The 18,181-nt window shown below is 38.6% G+C and overlaps 2 protein-coding genes across 17 annotated transcripts in view; both read right to left on the bottom strand.

Moving 5' to 3' along the window:
• The window catches only part of fhod1 (formin homology 2 domain containing 1), a 57,438-nt gene extending 48,388 nt beyond the window's left edge, over window positions 1–9,050 (bottom strand). For 9 of the 14 annotated variants that reach the window (XM_077228873.1, XM_077228877.1, XM_077228874.1 and 6 more), the window contains exons 1-2: window positions 8,724–9,018; window positions 5,758–5,864 (exon numbers count right to left, since the gene is read on the bottom strand). In XM_077228873.1, the coding sequence (XP_077084988.1) occupies window positions 5,758–5,864; window positions 8,724–8,888 (272 nt within the window). In that variant the 5' untranslated portion in view covers window positions 8,889–9,018. Of the gene's footprint in view, window positions 1–5,757; window positions 5,865–8,723 lie in introns of all 14 variants that reach the window. The other 5 variants (XM_077228869.1, XM_077228872.1, XM_077228871.1 and 2 more) reach the window with 3 other exon arrangements.
• A 2,383-nt stretch (window positions 9,051–11,433) lies between these two features.
• Window positions 11,434–18,181, bottom strand: part of rfx7a (regulatory factor X7a) — a 31,119-nt gene continuing 24,371 nt past the window's right edge. For all 3 annotated transcript variants that reach the window (XM_077228866.1, XM_077228867.1, XM_077228868.1), the window contains one exon: window positions 11,434–18,147. In XM_077228866.1, the coding sequence (XP_077084981.1) occupies window positions 14,716–18,147 (3,432 nt within the window). In that variant the 3' untranslated portion in view covers window positions 11,434–14,715. The remainder of the gene's footprint in view (window positions 18,148–18,181) is intronic.

The following is an 18,181-nucleotide window of genomic DNA, read 5'->3' as shown; positions in this document are numbered from 1 at the left end:
TTTGCTCTATTCAGGGTATTCTGAGACGGCCAGTCTAACCTGTGGTCAGCACACTCACTGCAATGCTGGCTCTGCCTGTGTGAAATCACTCATGCCTTTGGTGTATCCAATGACTGTGTGTTACCAAGCAACGCTAGTAAATGATTTAGTGAAACTGATACCTGTCATAATTAGGTAAGAACTAACGTTCAGGGCGGTCACAGACGTTCTACATAAGACTTTGGCACGGTTTAAACAGTATAAATGAATAATAAATAAGCATTAATATCAAATTAGTGCTTCTAGTCCAGCCATTGTTTGTGGTTTAGCCAATACACACATTTATTCAAGCATTTGTAATATGTCCAAACAATAAATAATATGTAATATGTCTTTATAAATTAGCCAGTTATTTATATATTAAATGACTTCAAATCGGTCTTCTTAAACATCAACGTGCAGACTACGCTAGAGAGTTAAATAGGGCCATTTTCTTCAAGCTGTACTGTCACAGAACCAGTAGTACCATCCCTCTTAATTGTCATGGTACATCCCAAAAACTGTTACACGGCATACACCCGTGTAGATTTTATTTCATCAGCATTTTGAGCATGATCATTTAACAATGTTAGAAAAGCGAATCTTTAATGACACATCAAATACTTATTCAAAAGTTGTTATGATCTAATGGACATCAAACAGACATTTATCTGCTATCAGATGAAAATTCACTGTAAAATTAGTCATTGTTACAAAACAAAAAACACAAAATGGGGGAATTCCTTAGCTATACTGTCAAAGACTAAACACAAACACAGAGAGAATAGAGTTATCAGTGCATTTCCTGACTATAACAGAATCAGCAGCGTTGTTTCAATTCGGTTCCATCCGGTCAGAGGAACAAATGGATGGATGTGTAGAGACTGAGACCTACAAACATCATAGAAATGTTCTTGATTTTACTCTGTTCTGCCAGACGCACATCCTTAACAATGGCAGGCTAAAATAATGTTTTACGTCTGAAATAAGGTTGGATTAAAAATGTACAAAAACAAACTACAAACTGAACAATCTGTCCTTTAGCTGAGGAAAGTTGAGCATTTCACCAACACTAGAGACAAAGACCGAGCCCGAGGTAGAAAGGGAGCAAGAGAAGAAAGTAAATCAGTGTCACTGTTACTCACAACTTACAGCAGTGCACACTGCTTATTTATATAAAACAACCTCTAATTCACCTCAGAAGAACTAAAGATTAAAGGGTTAGTTCACCCAAAAATGAAAATTAAGTCATTAATTACTCACCCCCATGCTGTACCAACCCCGTAAGACCTTCGTTCATCTTCGGAACACAAATGAAGATATTTTTGATTAAATCTGAGAGGTGGATCACTGCTACATAGGCTGCCAGAGGGAATGAAACTTGACGGCCCAGAAAGTCATTAAAGAAAATGTTTAAATATTCCATGTGCCTACAGTGGCTCAACTATAAGTTTATCAAGCGACGAGAATACTTTTTTCCCGAAAAAAAAAACATAATAACGACTTTATTCGACTATTCCTTTTCTTCATTGTGGGCCTGAGACGAGAGTTCAAGAGATTTCCACGACGCATGCGCGAGAACTGAACAAGAAGTATTAGAAGAACGTTCTCTTCTCAGTTCTCGCGCATGCGTCGTGGAAATCTCTTGAACTCTCGTCTCAGGCCCACAAGGAATGAAAAGGAATAGTCGAATAAAGTCGTTATTATGTTTTTTTTTTCGGGAAAAAAGTATTCTCGTCGCTTGATAAACTTATAGTTGAGCCACTGTAGGCACATGGAATATTTAAACATTTTCTTTAATGACTTTCTGGGCCGTCAAGTTTCATTCCCTCTGGCAGCCTATGTAGCAGTGATCCACCTCTCAGATTTAATCAAAAATATCTTCATTTGTGTTCCGAAGATGAACGAAGGTCTTACGGGGTTGGTACAGCATGGGGGTGAGTAATTAATGACTTAATTTTCATTTTTGGGTGAACTAACCCTTTAAGTGAATTGGATGCAGTTGTATGAACTAAAAACTGAATTTCAATCAATCTCCTGAATCAGCTGAAGGAAAATGTAAATTATTCTGGGAGCTAAACAAGTCTAATTAGTATGAAACAAAATAAACTGAATGCACCTTTCTCACGCACAGACTAAATTAGATTTGGACTAAAAGTACACTTTTGTGCTGTAAGTATTTTACAAGGTGGTGATTTTGTACAGCAAATATGTACAATGTGATTTTTGAAAGAATGCAAGCATGAAGGTCCACCACTAAACCTAAACCGCCATTGGGGCGTAAACAGAATGTACAGAAACTGGCAAATGACACTGTATGAATTAGCTACAAATTCGCCAAAAATGTAAAAAACAGTTACGAACAGCCATGAGTGTGTTGGCTGAAACCCATTCTCATTCTTAAGTCATGTATCCCAAAGGGTTTGAACTTTAGCAGCTGTACGTATACCTTCACAAATAGACAAGTTTCTAACTTATTCTATGGACCATGTTATTAAGCATTCATTTAGAATCTCAAAAATGAAAGCTTTAATATCAGATCTACAAAGCCAACATACAAATGTTCTACAGGACATGACCATCAAGATACTTGAGAATGCAATGTCATTATTATAGTCTAATGACACCACCATGAAATAAGAAAACAACTAAATATAGCATTAGAGAGGGCAGTGCTGAAAACATCCCTTTTAGTATTTGAAAGCTAATGCTGATAAACATATCCATGATATAGAGTCCCCAAGGGCAAAATTGAATTAACCTTTGAATTGTTGCACATCCCAAAAATAGGTTAATCAGTGGAGTGTTGCAAGCTTTTCTTATTCACCCTCTCTTCTAAACGCTCTATCATTATGTAGCCACGTTCCCAGCGTCTCTGACTAATGTTGTCCCTCTGGCCTCACTAAGAATATCTGTGTGTGAGTAAGTAACATTCTCCCAAATTTGGTTCTTGAATGTGACTAAGAACTCTGACTAACCCAAGAATGGAAATAGTCCTTCACTTTTAAGGAATTTTATGCTGTATTTACTATTCATTAAAACTATAAGAAGGGTGAAAAGGAGGCAAACATGTTTAAGTCTCTGATGCAGTCTAAGCCATCTCTAAAGTCTTTCAAGTCCAAGTCAAGTCTAGGCTTAGATTTGTGACAAAAGACTAAGATTTGAGAGAGTCAAGACTCATATACCTTTCGTTATTTTTTAATAGGTTGCAAGTTAGTTTTATAAACTCTGTTGCTGAACAATACTTTTTTCCCAAGTATTTCCTTGATTATAATTAAAGCGGCACTCGGCAACACTAGCTATTTCTTCGCTGATTTTCACTTTTGTTGTCGCATGTTTTGTCAACGATCTCCCCCTACAGCTGTGGGGCGTATATTTCACAACAATGTCGTAAAAAAACTCACTTGCAGCACCCTCCTCCCCCTTTCTACCGCTGCGCATGTGCATTTGTTATTATCGGAGCCGGCCAACTTTATCGTGTGGAGCTATGTCTACCGATGTGGGTAATACATCATACACATTGAGGGCGGCGTGTGTGTTAATGTCGAATTGCCGTAAAGCAGTTTGCGTTTCTCGCTCGTTCTCTATGCTCGTTCTCACTTCTCAGGAGACTTCCTATTTCCAACTTACCGGGACGTTAGTCCCCATGTTGCAAGGTTGGTTTTCCGCCTAGGAACGTTGGGGGGAGCGGGGAAAGTCACCATTCTCACCAGAACACGTTATTAAACCATCCAAAGTATTTCTAAACGGTTTTATTAAGTTGAAATACAGGTCCTTCTAAAAATATTAGCATATTGTGATAAAGTTCATTATTTTCCATAATGTAATGATACAAATTTAACTTTCATATATTTTAGATTCATTGCACACCAACTGAAATATTTCAGGTCTTTTATTGTTTTAATACTGATGATTTTGGCATACAGCTCATGAAAACCCAAAATTCCTATCTCAAAAAATTAGCATATTTCATCCGACCAATAAAAGAAGTGTTGTTAATACAAAAAAAGTCAACCTTCAAATAATTATGTTCAGTTATGCACTCAATACTTGGTCGGGAATCCTTTTGCAGAAATGACTGCTTCAATGCGGCGTGGCATGGAGGCAATCAGCCTGTGGCACTGCTGAGGTGTTATGGAGGCCCAGGATGCTTCGATAGCGGCCTTAAGCTCATCCAGAGTGTTAAGGGGTTCTTGCGTCTCTCAACTTTCTCTTCACAATATCCCACAGATTGTCTATGGGGTTCAGGTCAGGAGAGTTGGCAGGCCAATTGAGCACAGTAATACCATGGTCAGTAAACCACTTACCAGTGGTTTTGGCACTGTGAGCAGGTGCCAGGTCGTGCTGAAAAATGAAATCATCTCCATAAAGCTTTTCAGCAGATGGAAGCATGAAGTGCTCCAAAATCTCCTGATAGCTAGCTGCATTGACCCTGCCCTTGATAAAACACAGTGGACCAACACCAGCAGCTGACATGGCACCCCAGACCATCACTGACTGTGGGTACTTGACACTGGACTTCAGGCATTTTGGCATTTCCTTCTCCCCAATCTTCCTCCAGACTCTGGCACCTTGATTTCCTAATGACATGCAAAATTTGCTTTCATCCGAAAAAAGTACTTTGGACCACTGAGCAACAGTCCAGTGCTGCTTCTCTGTAGCCCAGGTCAGGCGCTTCTGCCGCTGTTTCTGGTTCAAAAGTGGCTTGACCTGGGGAATGCGGCACCTGTAGCCCATTTCCTGCACACGCCTGTGCACGGTGGCTCTGGATGTTTCTACTCCAGACTCAGTCCACTGCTTCCGCAGGTCCCCCAAGGTCTGGAATCGGTCCTTCTCCACAATCTTCCTCAGGTTGCGGTCACCTCTTCTCATTTTGCAGCGTTTTTTGCTATTTGTTCAGAAATTTCTTTCTGTGTCTTACCCTCTTGCTTGAGGGTGTCAATGATGGCCTTCTGGACAGCAGTCAGGTCGAAGTCTTACCCATGATTGCGGTTTTGAGTAATGAAACAGGCTGGGAGTTTTTAAAAGCCTCAGGAATCTTTTGCAGGTGTTTAGAGTTAATTAGTTGATTCAGATGATTACGTTAATAGCTCGTTTAGAGACCCTTTTTATGATATGCTAATTTTTTGAGATAGGAATTTTGGGTTTTCATGAGCTGTATGCCAAAATCATCAGTATTAAAACAATAAAAGACCTGAAATATTTCAGTTGGTGTGCAATGAATCTAAAATATATGAAAGTTTAATTTTTATCATTACATTATGGAAAATAATGAACTTTATCACAATATGCTATTTTTTTGAGAAGGACACTAGTTGCCGAATGCCCCTTTAAATTCCTCCCTGAAACAACATATGGGTTTTTTCATTTTTATTTTTTAAATTAACAATTTATCCATAAGTCAGCAAAAAAATTTCAACTTTTCTTTCTTTCTGTAAATTCAACTATTGGACATTTATTTTCGTTTTCATGACATTTCATGACACTTACATGTGAGTGAATGACATGCTCCCTTTTATCTAAACAATATTTTGAGAAAATGTTTTTGCAGACAAAAAGACTCCTTCACAAGTCTCTATTTTAAAGTCAGGCAAGTTAAGTCTCAGGTTATTTTTTTATTTTAATTTAATTTTTATGTTTTATATGCAAGTTTCCATCTCTGGGAAAAGTCAAACTAGGCAAGAAAGAAAAAGTAAGAGAGAAAGATGATTGGATGGCAAAATATAAAGTCATTCTTACTCCACATCTTCATAGAGCTGCTCCAGATCATCTCTCTGTTCAGCAAGTGATGAATCCAGATCCAGATAGTTGCCATTAGAAGCCAGTTGCAGTGCACACTCCTCTAACTGAGAGAGAGACAGAGGAACATCACTGCCTAACATGGTTTCATGACACAACACGAAAACAGATGGCTGCTTCATATAAGACTCATGCTTTTTGAATGTGCAACTGGAAGATGAGTCCTTTTTCACATATTTTGATCCGACAAGATACAAACTACACCAAAAGTACAAAATAAAAATGAAAATCCAATCTCAAACATGTAACCGTCGAAACATTCACATTATAAGGGTATGAAATTGCACTGATTCACAATAATCAGCCATCATTATCAGTCAGCTACTGCAAAAGAGAGGTTATTATTCTCATATGGCAGTGTTTGATGCAGAGTCACATCTGAAGCTGTGCTGTAATAATGGGTTGATTGAGGAGCTGAGCTTATCTTCTGTTTACAGATCCCACCCTTTCCGCAAGCATCAACTCACTTTCTAGCTGCAGGCATTTCTGGAGCTCAAGAATTGGAGATTCTCTCAAAGAGTTACATATATTCACTATTTCATCATGTGTTCAGGCCATTTCTATCTAATATCTAATTGGCTGAATTGTATACTTATTTTTTTTTGTATACTTTGTCTTCCCATTAATGCCATCATCTTCATTAAGGCCGATTTGTGAATGAGCACGAATACAAGAGGTGGGATTTACCAATCATAACTGATTATATCCAATCACAGCGTGATGGAGGCATTGCCCCCTCTTACGCCACTTTCCCCCATTCATTCTCAATTACCCCCCACTAAACCCACCGCACACTTTAAGGGGGGGTCTGGTAAAAGTCAATGAGCTCAGGGGAGGCAAGAGAGACGTGGTGTCCTGGACAGTGTTACTTTAGAAAAACGAGTAACTTTTACACTTTTTAATGTCACATTCTGTAATATTTGCATTGTTTTATTTGTAATCGGCTACCGCAGGAGTCTCCAACACGTCGCTCGCGAGACTTTTGCACGCTCAAGTTTGTTATTTAAAATGTAGGAAGCTCATAATTAAAGCGACATGCTTATTTTTTCCAGGCGCAGCGAGATTAAAAAAATCTCAACTTTTCAGAATGCCGCAAACGCATCGCAGGTCATGTGACAAGAACCAACCAATCAGCTTAACCCTTTCCGTAACAACATTGAAAGCTCAGTCAACATGAAGGATGGGGGTGCAGCCAAACACTGTGGGTGTTTTTCTCTTCTCCTTAAATAAATCTTGTAGCAGACCTACAGCAAGCGTTTTTCGGTGGTGGAAATCCATTAGCTACTAAAACTTCTTTGTCATTGTGGAGAGCGCAGTGCATGGTTGCATAGCAACGACAGACGCCACGGGAAAATCGGACCGAATTTCACTATTAATAATAAAAGATAAGCTAATGTGCATTGTAAACGTCAGTAATTTATCTTTTTTAACTTTATTAAAAACTTTATTTGAATTTGTACATGTTAATTTTGCTACTAATTAGTAGATAACATGTTGCAAGACACTCCTTTAAAATCTGGCCATCATTTTTAATGTTATTATTTTAATGTTTAGGTAAACAAAAAGTGCATATTAATGATAAAATATTTGTTATTTGCTGGTTTTCGACATACAACTTGGTGAATTGATTTTATTGTGTAGTATTAGTACTCTTTGAACAGGATTCTGTGATAACCGTGATCATTTTGGTCACTATAATCATGAAATGAAATTTTCATGCCATTTCATACTTAAGATGCACTATAAAATCAACTATAATTATGTGTTTTTACAGTATATGTAAAATTTTCTATAAAAAAATGAATCTGTGATTGTGTTCTTTTCTCTGACATTTAAGGGTGGCATATATAGGCCTACAAAAACTATTTTAGGTCTAAAACAGTTTAGATAGTTGTTAATATGAGAGTCATGAGACATTATTTAAGAGATTTAAGTATTGTATTACACGAGTAGCTCTCGGCTACTATCTTTTTAAAAAAGTAGCTCTCAAATGAAAAAAAGGTTGGAGACCCCTGGGCTGCCGATTCTTTTCTCATCCAGTTTTTTTGAGGAGAGACTGCCTCCCTTGCCTCCTCGAAAGAAATGCCCCTGATACAAACACACTTGGAAACACAGATCTCTGTGAAGTGGTTTAATGTGCATTGGATCAGCATGGATCTATTTTGTCAACTATTGTAACGATACACATTGTCACTGTTCTCCTTTCCTAGCAGTGGTTAAAAAGTTGATCCAGGATCTGGAATAAGGCAGGTGAATGACGAGTCACCTAACCTAAAAATGTCCTTAAATGAGGACATAGACAATTTAATGACCATTGAAACATTGGAACAGAACACTTTGGTGTCCACGACTTTTTCTTCTTTTTTTTCCAAGTATCACAGGCACAAACACCTCGTTTTTTGTTGTGCTATTGATATGATATATTTAATAAACTTATGTAACAGAATTAACTAACTTCAATTAACAAAAACCTAGTAGCCTAACTTAGGCAATTTAACAGTCACATTTTGAGGAAAACATCTTAAATTATGGTAACAGTAAAAGAAGCAAACTTTAAGGAAAATTTATATAAAAATAAAAATCATATTTAGTTTGACCTAATGTTGACGAACACCATTTTTCCTCATAAGCACTCAGATGTGTGCACTCCGACCCTCCTCCCACTATTACACCATAAACTCTCACACACAGCACCAGGAGGTTGATCTATGGACTATTCATTCATATAGCCTAATGAACCGAGCCCTTTCCAAGTGATTATGAATACAAACATTAGCCACATTACATTAGTTTGGCGTTACACAGAGCTTTAATGCCTAAAATAGTCAACTTTAAACGCTGACACTTATCAGGCATTCGCAGGTAAGCGGCAGCACCCCTTTAAGAGGCAAATGAGGTTCACTGACCTTCAAAGGCGCTTCGAGCAGTTTGTGAACACCGGCGATCTGTTCGTTCAACGGCAAGTGCTCGTTCAAGTCATACTGCGGAGGTCTGCGGGGCTCGGGGAAATTTGTGCACACAAATGGGTCTGAATCCTCCAGATATTGCACTCGGCACGTTATTGTAGCCATGGTTCATCCGTGGTCACAAAGTCTAAAAGTTAAACTCGCTTTCCGCCGCAGATTGCTGTTTGTTATAACAAGTCATATAAAGGAGAAAAGCGACTGACCACCACGCGCCACTGTCAACACTGAAATGAAACTCGGGCTGTAGTCAAATTAAAGAGCAGAGCAGTGACGTCACTTCATCAGGAAACAGGCCGAATGAACTTCAATGCTGAGTTCGGAAACACATACTAGTACTCTACTATTTATGCCATAGAAATATATGGTAAAAGTATTACGAGTAGTATGCAGTTCTTAATAAAATACAAGGACTGATATGAGCTCAGCAGCCCACATGTATGTATGTATGATGTCACTTCACACAATTACAGAAGCAATAGTAGATATGTTTCTTGACAACCTCACATGTTAATTTATGGCATAAGTATTCATCGTGAGCAGGTACACCGTACTGAATTGTAAAACAATGTGTTATGTCTCCATCTGCTGGTCAGATAAAGTTTTATTTGTGATGAGTCTGTTTGTATAGTTCAAATTTCATGCAACGCAAATGATTCATCACCAGCCAAAGGATATACTCTCAATTTCTCCCTTTGAAACACACAGCGCTTCTATAAATATTATTTTCCCATATATTCTTGTATGTATGTCAGTATATAAAAAAGACCTAGTTGATCTGATCACCAAACTCAAAATAGCCTACATCTTGATCTGGGGCCTGTTTCAGAAAGAAGGTTAAGTAAAAACTCTGAGTATGTTAACCCTGAAATGAGGGAAACTCTGGGTTTTCTGTTTCAGAATGGGAGGTAAGTCAAACCTGAGAGAGCAGGGTAAGTCAAGCCCGTTTCTGAAAGAGAGGTAACTTATACTCAGAGTCAGTTACCATAGTAACTTACTCTATGAACCTAACCTGGTCGGGAGCAGGTTTACATCCGTAAACCCAGAGTTTATTTCGGTCTCCTTCCCTTTTTTAAAGAGGAAGCGGTGTTTAAACACCTCATTCATTCTTTCGGTACATTCATTCATTGCTGTTTTTACCGCTGTTTTTTTATTTTTTTTTAATAAGATGAAGTCTATATAACTCATTAACTGGGGAATTATTTTTCATAATTTCTGGTGTATTGAGTAGGCTACTTACAACTATCTGGGGTTCTGTTGGGACAGGAGGCTCCAAAAGACAGATATTACCATCCGAATCTGTTGGGACCAATGAAAAACCCAACCGAAAGTAAAATAAATGGAAATATCAAAAATACCCTATATAAAAAATAACACATATATAGACCTTTTACATTTTATGAAGGCCCTTGGATCTTCGTGAGTGACTGGCTCTGATGAAGTCCCTCCAGGAATTCCCTCAGCCAAAAATGCTGCTGCACTGCTAGACACTGGATGCTTTTTAGTTATTTAATATGTCAAATGTTTGTAAAGTCAGGTAGCCTACACCCATGATATGCTTCAGCCTTACCTGATTGAATTGTTTTTATATTTCATTTTCAGCTGCTGCCACGTTCTTTTAATGACCTAGCCTACATGAAAATTAAAATTAGGTTTAATAACATACTGTTCTTCCAGTTTCACCTCTGATATTATAACAGTTGGGTAAGTTACTCTAAAATAGTAATTAATTACTAACTACAAATGACATCTTCAACAGAGTAATTATGTTAATGTAATAATTACTATCTCTAGAATGTATTGGTCTACTTATTATTAATTACTTTATAAATCCCATATCAAACTCAACCACTTAACAATACAAGGGGAGACAAGAAACTGCGCTTTTAATGCTTTCAAATTAACAATATACAATTGCATGAATTATTCTTGAATTGACCAAAGTGTGTATAGAGGGAGAAGGTTACATTAAAAATATACATTTTAAAAATGTATGTTAAATCCACTAACGTTATTGTTTTATACAAAATTGTTCTATAGTCTATAGAACAGTAGCCTATTTAATGTAATTACATCAGATTTTATTTTAAACTACAGAAGAATTAAGAGTAATCCCTTTAATTAAATTACAATATTTAGATTACTGTAATTAATTACACCCAACACTGTATAACAGTAATTCTTCTTTTTGTTTGGCACTGTTACCATGGTGACTCATAATATCTGCGCTCTATTGATAATGGCTTTTAATAGTTGTGGTGCACGCGCTTAACTCAGAGTCAGTCAACTTAGAGTTAATTGAACTAACTAATTTCAGCTGTTCTGAAACCGAAAACTCAGAGTTTCCCATCTCAGGATAAGTCAACTCAGAGTTCAAGTTTTAACTCAGAGTTGGTTGAACCTCCTTATTGAAACAGACCCCTGGTTGGGTGTGTTAGTTTACAAATAAGGCTGTCAGGACTTGTATGTTTGTTTTGTTTTTGACCAGGACAACTGTTGGTATTCTTTACAAAGAATAATTTAAAGGAATCTTAAAAAAAAAAAAAAAAAGAAGATTTTGTTAAGTTTTTTTTTACACAAGCGAACCAGGCATTTAAGATTGCCTGGAATAGTTTTAGATATAAATAACTTCATCTACACACAGAACAGAATATTTGCAATACTTTACAAAATGTTTATTGGTTTTTAAAACCACTTAAAAAAATCTCAACATCAGTAAGCACTTTTAATACAAAAAATGAAGAAAATCTTGCAGAAATGTCTTAAATTGATCAAACTACCATAAAGAGTCTGTACATAAACAATAACAGCATAAGGAATAGCAAAGGTAAGAAAGAATAGCAAAGGTAAGAAAGAAAGACACGGGGAAGTTTTACCAGGTCAGTGAATAATACAGTCACAATTCTGGCCTGCCTCTTCATTAAAGTAGAAATAGTAGTGCTTGTTCAAAAACAAATGTTCACATACAGACTTTAAGCGGAAGGAAATAGTACATGAAGACTTAAAATAAAATGTAAAAAAAATTAACACCAGTCATTGTCTGAGTTATTTCAAAACAATTCAATGAGTGAACTTTCTTCTGTTGAACAGAAATACTTGTTACTATAAAGAGTCATGACATTATGTACAGTGATTCTGAACAAATGCATATTTACGATTTTGATAATGTAATGAACGTTCAAATTATTTAATTAAACATTTTAATTGCTTTCACTTATTTACATTTAAGTACTTCTCACCAAGATCCTCATATAACTCTTTTTGTACTTGAATCTTTTTTCCAAAAAGTAGTTCTTCAAAACAGTCTACTGAGGCTTCATGTATTGCACTGAAATTCTCAAAAAAGCTCATTGAAGAAATTAGTGCATTAAAAGGAACCACTAGAACTTTGCAAATTTCCAGTTGTTACATTTCCAGTGTCAACTGCTAGATCCCCGTTTATCAAAAAAAGAAATAGATATGCAATCTTGTAATATAAAACCACAATACATATTTTAAAATCCATGCTATATTCCCACACAAAACTACTCTTCTGCAAAAAAAAAACTACAAAAAAGAAAACCTGGAAAAAACAATTAATAATAAATAGAAAACAATGCTTGAAAATTAAAACTCACACATCTATATCTATACAAGAGATGTCTAGTTGTGTAAACTATTAATTGTAACAATTAAAAACAAAACAAAAAACTGTCAAGGACCACTGATCACTATTATCAATATGAATGTTAGTAAAACTGGTAATACCATTGTCAATTTTTTCCCTTTTATAAATGGAGCTTATTTATAGCGCGTCACAAACAGAAGTTCAATAGTCCACTTTCTTCATCCCATTAGAATCGTCCTGCTACAAATACCAGAAGTACAAAGTCTGACATGATCAGTAAATAAAATTCAAGTGCTACAGTGGTCTTATGCAAATGCCACTATGTATTCACAAAACAAATTCCCTTTTCAAGCCCACAATCTTGGCCCCATTTCAACCTGGGTGATATTTCCACAAATTAATTTTAAAACATGCACCTTAAAAGCTGGGGTAATAATTACATTTGAAAATGGTGATATTAAAAAGGTAGAATTACTTCAACCTTTTTCTCAGCAACTCCAAAACTTGTCTTTGGTATGGAAGTAAGGCTAAGATGGACTTCAATAACTACCACATTCAGAAACAAAGTGTAAGCTCTGATATTCTGAAAGCAGTCTACTAATCAAGTGCGTCAATACAGCATGGTACAGTAATGGCAATTTTAATTAAATATCTTTATTCTAGCTTTGAAATTAGCACTGAGTTTGTTTATTAGTAATGTGGGTATCTGGGTAATTACAGTTTCCTGATGTTTTTACAGCTGGTACGATCTTTTGATTAAGGGGTAAAGGCTCTTTAATAGTGCATGTTATAAATAAGTTCCTGAATGAAGCGCTCAAGTAGAAAACGGTCATTGAAAATGCCAAAACGAGGCATGTGCATGAGAGCATATATACGTCGATGAATATCATTTATGCAAACTGCTAAATGACAAGCATCAATTGGGGGGGAAATTCATATGATGTCAAAATGTGGCTAATCAACGTTTTCTTAGCCTCATTAATGCATAGTTGACAATAAAACAAACATTTGAGATAGTTTTGACAACTGTCCTATATTTTTTTTCCCACAACTATAATCCACTTTGGCATTTTGGTTTCACCAGTTACTATTAACCCTCCCCCATTTTCCCTTCTAATTCTTCTATTTAAAATGAGACCCTTTCTCAGCCATATTCAAATTGCAAATGCAATATAAAGGTGCCAGCTAGTGCAACAACCAGTGCCATTATTATTCAATGATTTTGTATAAAAAAAATCCCAGCCTGTTCTGTGGGATAAAATCTTAATGAAAAATCTTTAAATCTAGAGACTGTGGGGAAACCTGAGATGCAGCTCAGGACAGCATTTAAAAAAAAAAAAAAGAAGAAGAAAAAAGAAGAAGAAAAAAAAAGTCTTCCATAGATTTCCATTTAGTTAAATATTAGCATATACCTGTATAACAATTAAATAGCAAAAGTGCACTCTCATTTATTCACTTTGAACATTAATCACCAGCCATCTAACTTAGAAAAAAAAAACTTTTGTGCAAGTAGCTGCATACATCCCAATTGACAGTGGCAATAAGAATGAAGCTGCAAATATCACTTATCCTATTGCACACAAATAGAATTTGTAATGTGAGCCAATAATTTATTACTTTTTGAACAGCTGCTGCTAGTATAAGTTGAAATATTTCAATATTAAGCATCAACTGAAAGCTTAACAAAGCTGATGCGATCTTCCCTTATTCTTTGTTTAGTGAAGGACAATACAGATGTTACATTAATATGTTAAAAGCTGTCACTTATTATGGTTTACTGCAAATGGAAGCACCGATTTTCTTAACAGTGAAAAAAGGCTAATTAGGTGAGGTAAAGTACCCCATACATCTGGTGTAACCTCAAAATACAAATATCTTTCTTTAAGATAAAGGGTTAAAAGGAAATTCTTATTTTCCAATTTTCAATACAATGCCCTTTGACTGCAAAATGTTCAAAGGATTATAAAAAAGTTGTGTAAATTAATGCACGAAACAGCATTGAGGCATAAAAAAGCTTTCTGATGACTCCTTATGTAAAGCTTTGACGTGGGTTTTCTTTACAAAACTGGTGGGAAAGAGGAGGAAAAATGTGACAGCACTCCCCGGTTAGACTGTTTTGCATTAACCATTGTGACAAAAACCCAACAATTTTGAAAGCGCAATCATTTCTGTTCAGCCTGGCACTTCAATATGGACCTGTATCACGATGTCCAGGGGCTTACTGTAGTAGGTGGTGCACAACAATGAGATTAATACATACATCAATGAGATTTCAAAAATGCATATATAGAAACCTATACAAATATAAAAACAACACAAAAGCACAAATTAACCCAACATTTCCACTGTTGCCTGGTCTTTACTCTCCAACCAGTCAAAGCCAGCAGAATTCACAGTCTCGCTGCAAATCTGTTGAAAAAGTGGGTCATTCTTCAATTCCTCCAGTGTTGAGTCTTCATATTGTCCTGGCTGTTGACTAGGGTCAAAAAGAAGGTTGGTGTCCAATGTATTTAAGTCATTTATGCCACCGGTGAGCTCAGAGGTTAGTCGCATATCGCTGGGAAACTCTGAACCCCCAGCACTGAGCTTTGATCCTTGACCCACAAGCTGTGAGCTAGCATTCAAGATTTCCTCATTTAAAAGATCTTTAACAGTTCGGTCTAAATCCAATGGTTGCTGGTGCTGATGTTGTTGGAGGTTTTGCTGTAGAGGCAACAGCATGGCTTGACTCTGCTGTTCCTGCCCAAGGAGCTGCCGTCTGCCTAAGTGCTGTTTCTGTTGTGACGGCTGGTGCTCCCCTGAGGCTGATTGTGCTTGGCTTTCGTCTACAGAGAAACTCATCGGCTCCTCCCTGGCATTTTTCATGAGGTAACCAGGCTTTTGGGACTCAAAGGCTGATGAACAAGGTGAGATCAGAGCTTGGTGGCTGGCACTACCAGGAAAGCTGGGCACTGTGGTGGTCTCCAGAATCTGGGTGAGATTCATGCGGGCAGTGTAGTTGGACGGCATGTTGTTGATTCCGAGGCCACGTACAGAGTCATCTCCATCGACATCCATTTTGCTGATGAGGACATTGGTGATATTTTTGGTATTAATCTGCTTGCCTGATTGCATGGGTAGAACCTCAGACTGCATCATCACGGTGACTGGAACGGACTGACTCCTCTGTGCCATGCTGCTGACACTTATATCAGGGTCAAAGTTAGAAAAGATGTTTAGCACTTCAGGTGTTACAGGTGAGTTGAAAGGAGAGACCACAGAGTGAGGAACATTGGGAGCTTGAGTCCCACTCAAGTTGCGCTGCCTGACTGCCGGGCTAACGCTGCGGCAACGAAATGTTCCAGACCCTGAGGTGGTGCTGGCTTTGTTGTCAAGGGGTGCTGGGACAGCAAAACCCTCTTTCTTGTTGAGGCTAGCCATGCTTGCCACTTGCTGCTGGACAGGTGAAATGGGTGTCAAGCGGCTAACATTCGTGTCATGATGTCTGCTTTGCGGTTGACAGGTCTGGCCCGGGATGGCAAAGGCGTGAGGCTTTCGAAAGTGGTCATCTACCAGGTCTTGGTAGCTGGGCAGAATGCTAATGCAATTGTTAGAGTTCCCACCACTGTTATTGTACCCACTGTTCATCCACTCAAGTTTAGTCTTATCTGGATGCGTTGCCATTGGCCTTTGCATGGGCTTGACAGGGCTCGAGGAGACAGTAATTCCGTCGTGGTATCCAGTGATGCTGGAGTTAATCGGAGTAAATGCAAAAGGGTTCCTGCATTCCACTGGGCTGGGTGGGACACTACTGCTGCAGTTGGAGTGTGGCGTCCCAATAGGAGTTTGTCGACTACTTCCAAGAGCACTGTCAACCGGAGTGGTGGGGACTAGGCGCAAACAGGGGCTTTCCTGCATCAATCCCTGGCCGTTTCCCATTATCTCCGAAGTGGGAGTAGGTGTCGGAGTAGGCGTTTGGATTGGGGTGCTGCTGCTATGAGCAGAGCTGTAGTACAGGGTGTTAGTCTGGAAGGTAGACATTATGGTAGTCTGCATGGTTTGATGCTGGCCTTGCAGTGAAATATCCACACAGTTGCTGAAGCTTTGTATGCTATTGTTAATTTTCATCTGCTCTTCCATTTGTACAAGTTCCTCAACAATGCTATCCTGGGTCATGTCATCATCATTAAAGGCGTAGTAGCCAACGTTGGCTTGAGTTCCATAGTCAATCATCTGAGCCTGTTGGTTGGCAGGAGAGGGTTGAGCAATCGGAGGAAGATGCTCCATCACTGGGGTGGACATTTGCTTTGGCTCAGACACCATTTGCGGACCATAGACTTCTTGATGTTGTTGAGTGCCATCCTGTGGCTCACTATCCCAAAACACACTCTTCAGTTCATATACTGAGGAGTCGTCGGATTGATCTATAAGCAAATTCTGTGAGTTTTTTGTCCGTTGTTGTAGCAATGCTTGACCTGGAGCACTAACAGTGCGGGTGACCTCAACTCTACCTTCAATTCCTGTTGAAGATCCTTCCCATCTCCCTTGGGAGATACTTCGCGGCCTGCTAACAGTCTGAAACATGGTGTTCCCTACTGATAAATCCTGACTTGATGTAGAGGGAATAGGAACTATATAATCCACAAGTGATGAAGCTCCTTCCCATCTTCCTTGGGAGGTGCTTTGTGGCCTGCGAATTGTTTGGAAGCCAGTATCCCTGACCGGAGCTGCTGTAGCTTTGCCAATGGCTGTAAGAGGTGCGCTTTCTGGCCTGATTGGAGTACATGATCTTGGAAATTGCTTCATCATTATTTCAGACTTCTGTTCATCGGAACCACTGGCTGATAGCACAGAGATGTGGGCTTTTTTAACTGGTGTTGGGCTCAAATCAATGCATAAGCCAGGTCTCTTGTGAGGGCTCTTGGATGCCAACACTACATCTTTTGGTGACGTCACAACTGCATTACTGCTAATTGACTGAGTGCTGCAAGTGTTCTGGTACAAAGTGCTTTCATTAGTGTTAAATGTATTATTACTGCCAGCAGCCAGAGTATTGGCACTAAGGAGTGTCCTCCCATTGCATTTGGTCCCCATGTACAATCCCAGAGAGCCCTTGTCAAGAGGAGTAGGTACGCTAGTCGCTCTGGGTTTAAGAATTCCTGATCGTTGTACACCAACGGAGTCTGAAGTGGTTGCCAGCCTACTAGTGCCACCCTGCTCTTGACCACCTCCAATTATGGCTTCGATATTTGTTTTAGTGTCGATGACAGGCATTGTGGTTGAACGTCCGGATCTTGCCAAAACAGATGACATTGCAGCTATAGACCCACTGCGAACACGTGTAACTGGCTGTGGATCATCACTGAGGCTGGCAACTCCAGCAGATGAAGGTCTGATTTTGTTGCTGGTAGGGGTATCTGCTGGTGTGTTGGTACCACTGCCATTAGAGCCCAGAGATATGGTCGTCATTTTGACAACATTGACTGAACTGACGTGCGGCGTCGACATTACTGTCTTGATGGGGCTGTTGGTGATAAGCAGGGTTGGTGAGCGCAGGGTGATGCCACTTGAGGCAGATGGTTTGGGCAGGATTTGGGCATACCTTTGTCGGGCTGACCGGTCGCTTACCGGACTAGCTGGGATGTTATGAGGCATCTTGGGACACTGCTTAACAGGCTGCACTGACTGGGTAACCACTTGAAAGTTTACAGGAAGAACTTTGCTGTCAGCAACTGCCATAGGAAGAGGGCTAGGAGACGTTAACTGCTTACTCCTCTGAACCTGCATGAAATACAAAAAGGAAAAAAAGAGAAAC

Source organism: Siphateles boraxobius, unplaced genomic scaffold (genome assembly GCF_051911475.1).
Source record: "Siphateles boraxobius isolate OS27281-9 unplaced genomic scaffold, OSU_SipBor_1 130, whole genome shotgun sequence".
NCBI lineage: Eukaryota > Metazoa > Chordata > Actinopteri > Cypriniformes > Leuciscidae > Siphateles > Siphateles boraxobius.
This window is presented reverse-complemented; position numbering and strand designations above follow the sequence as displayed.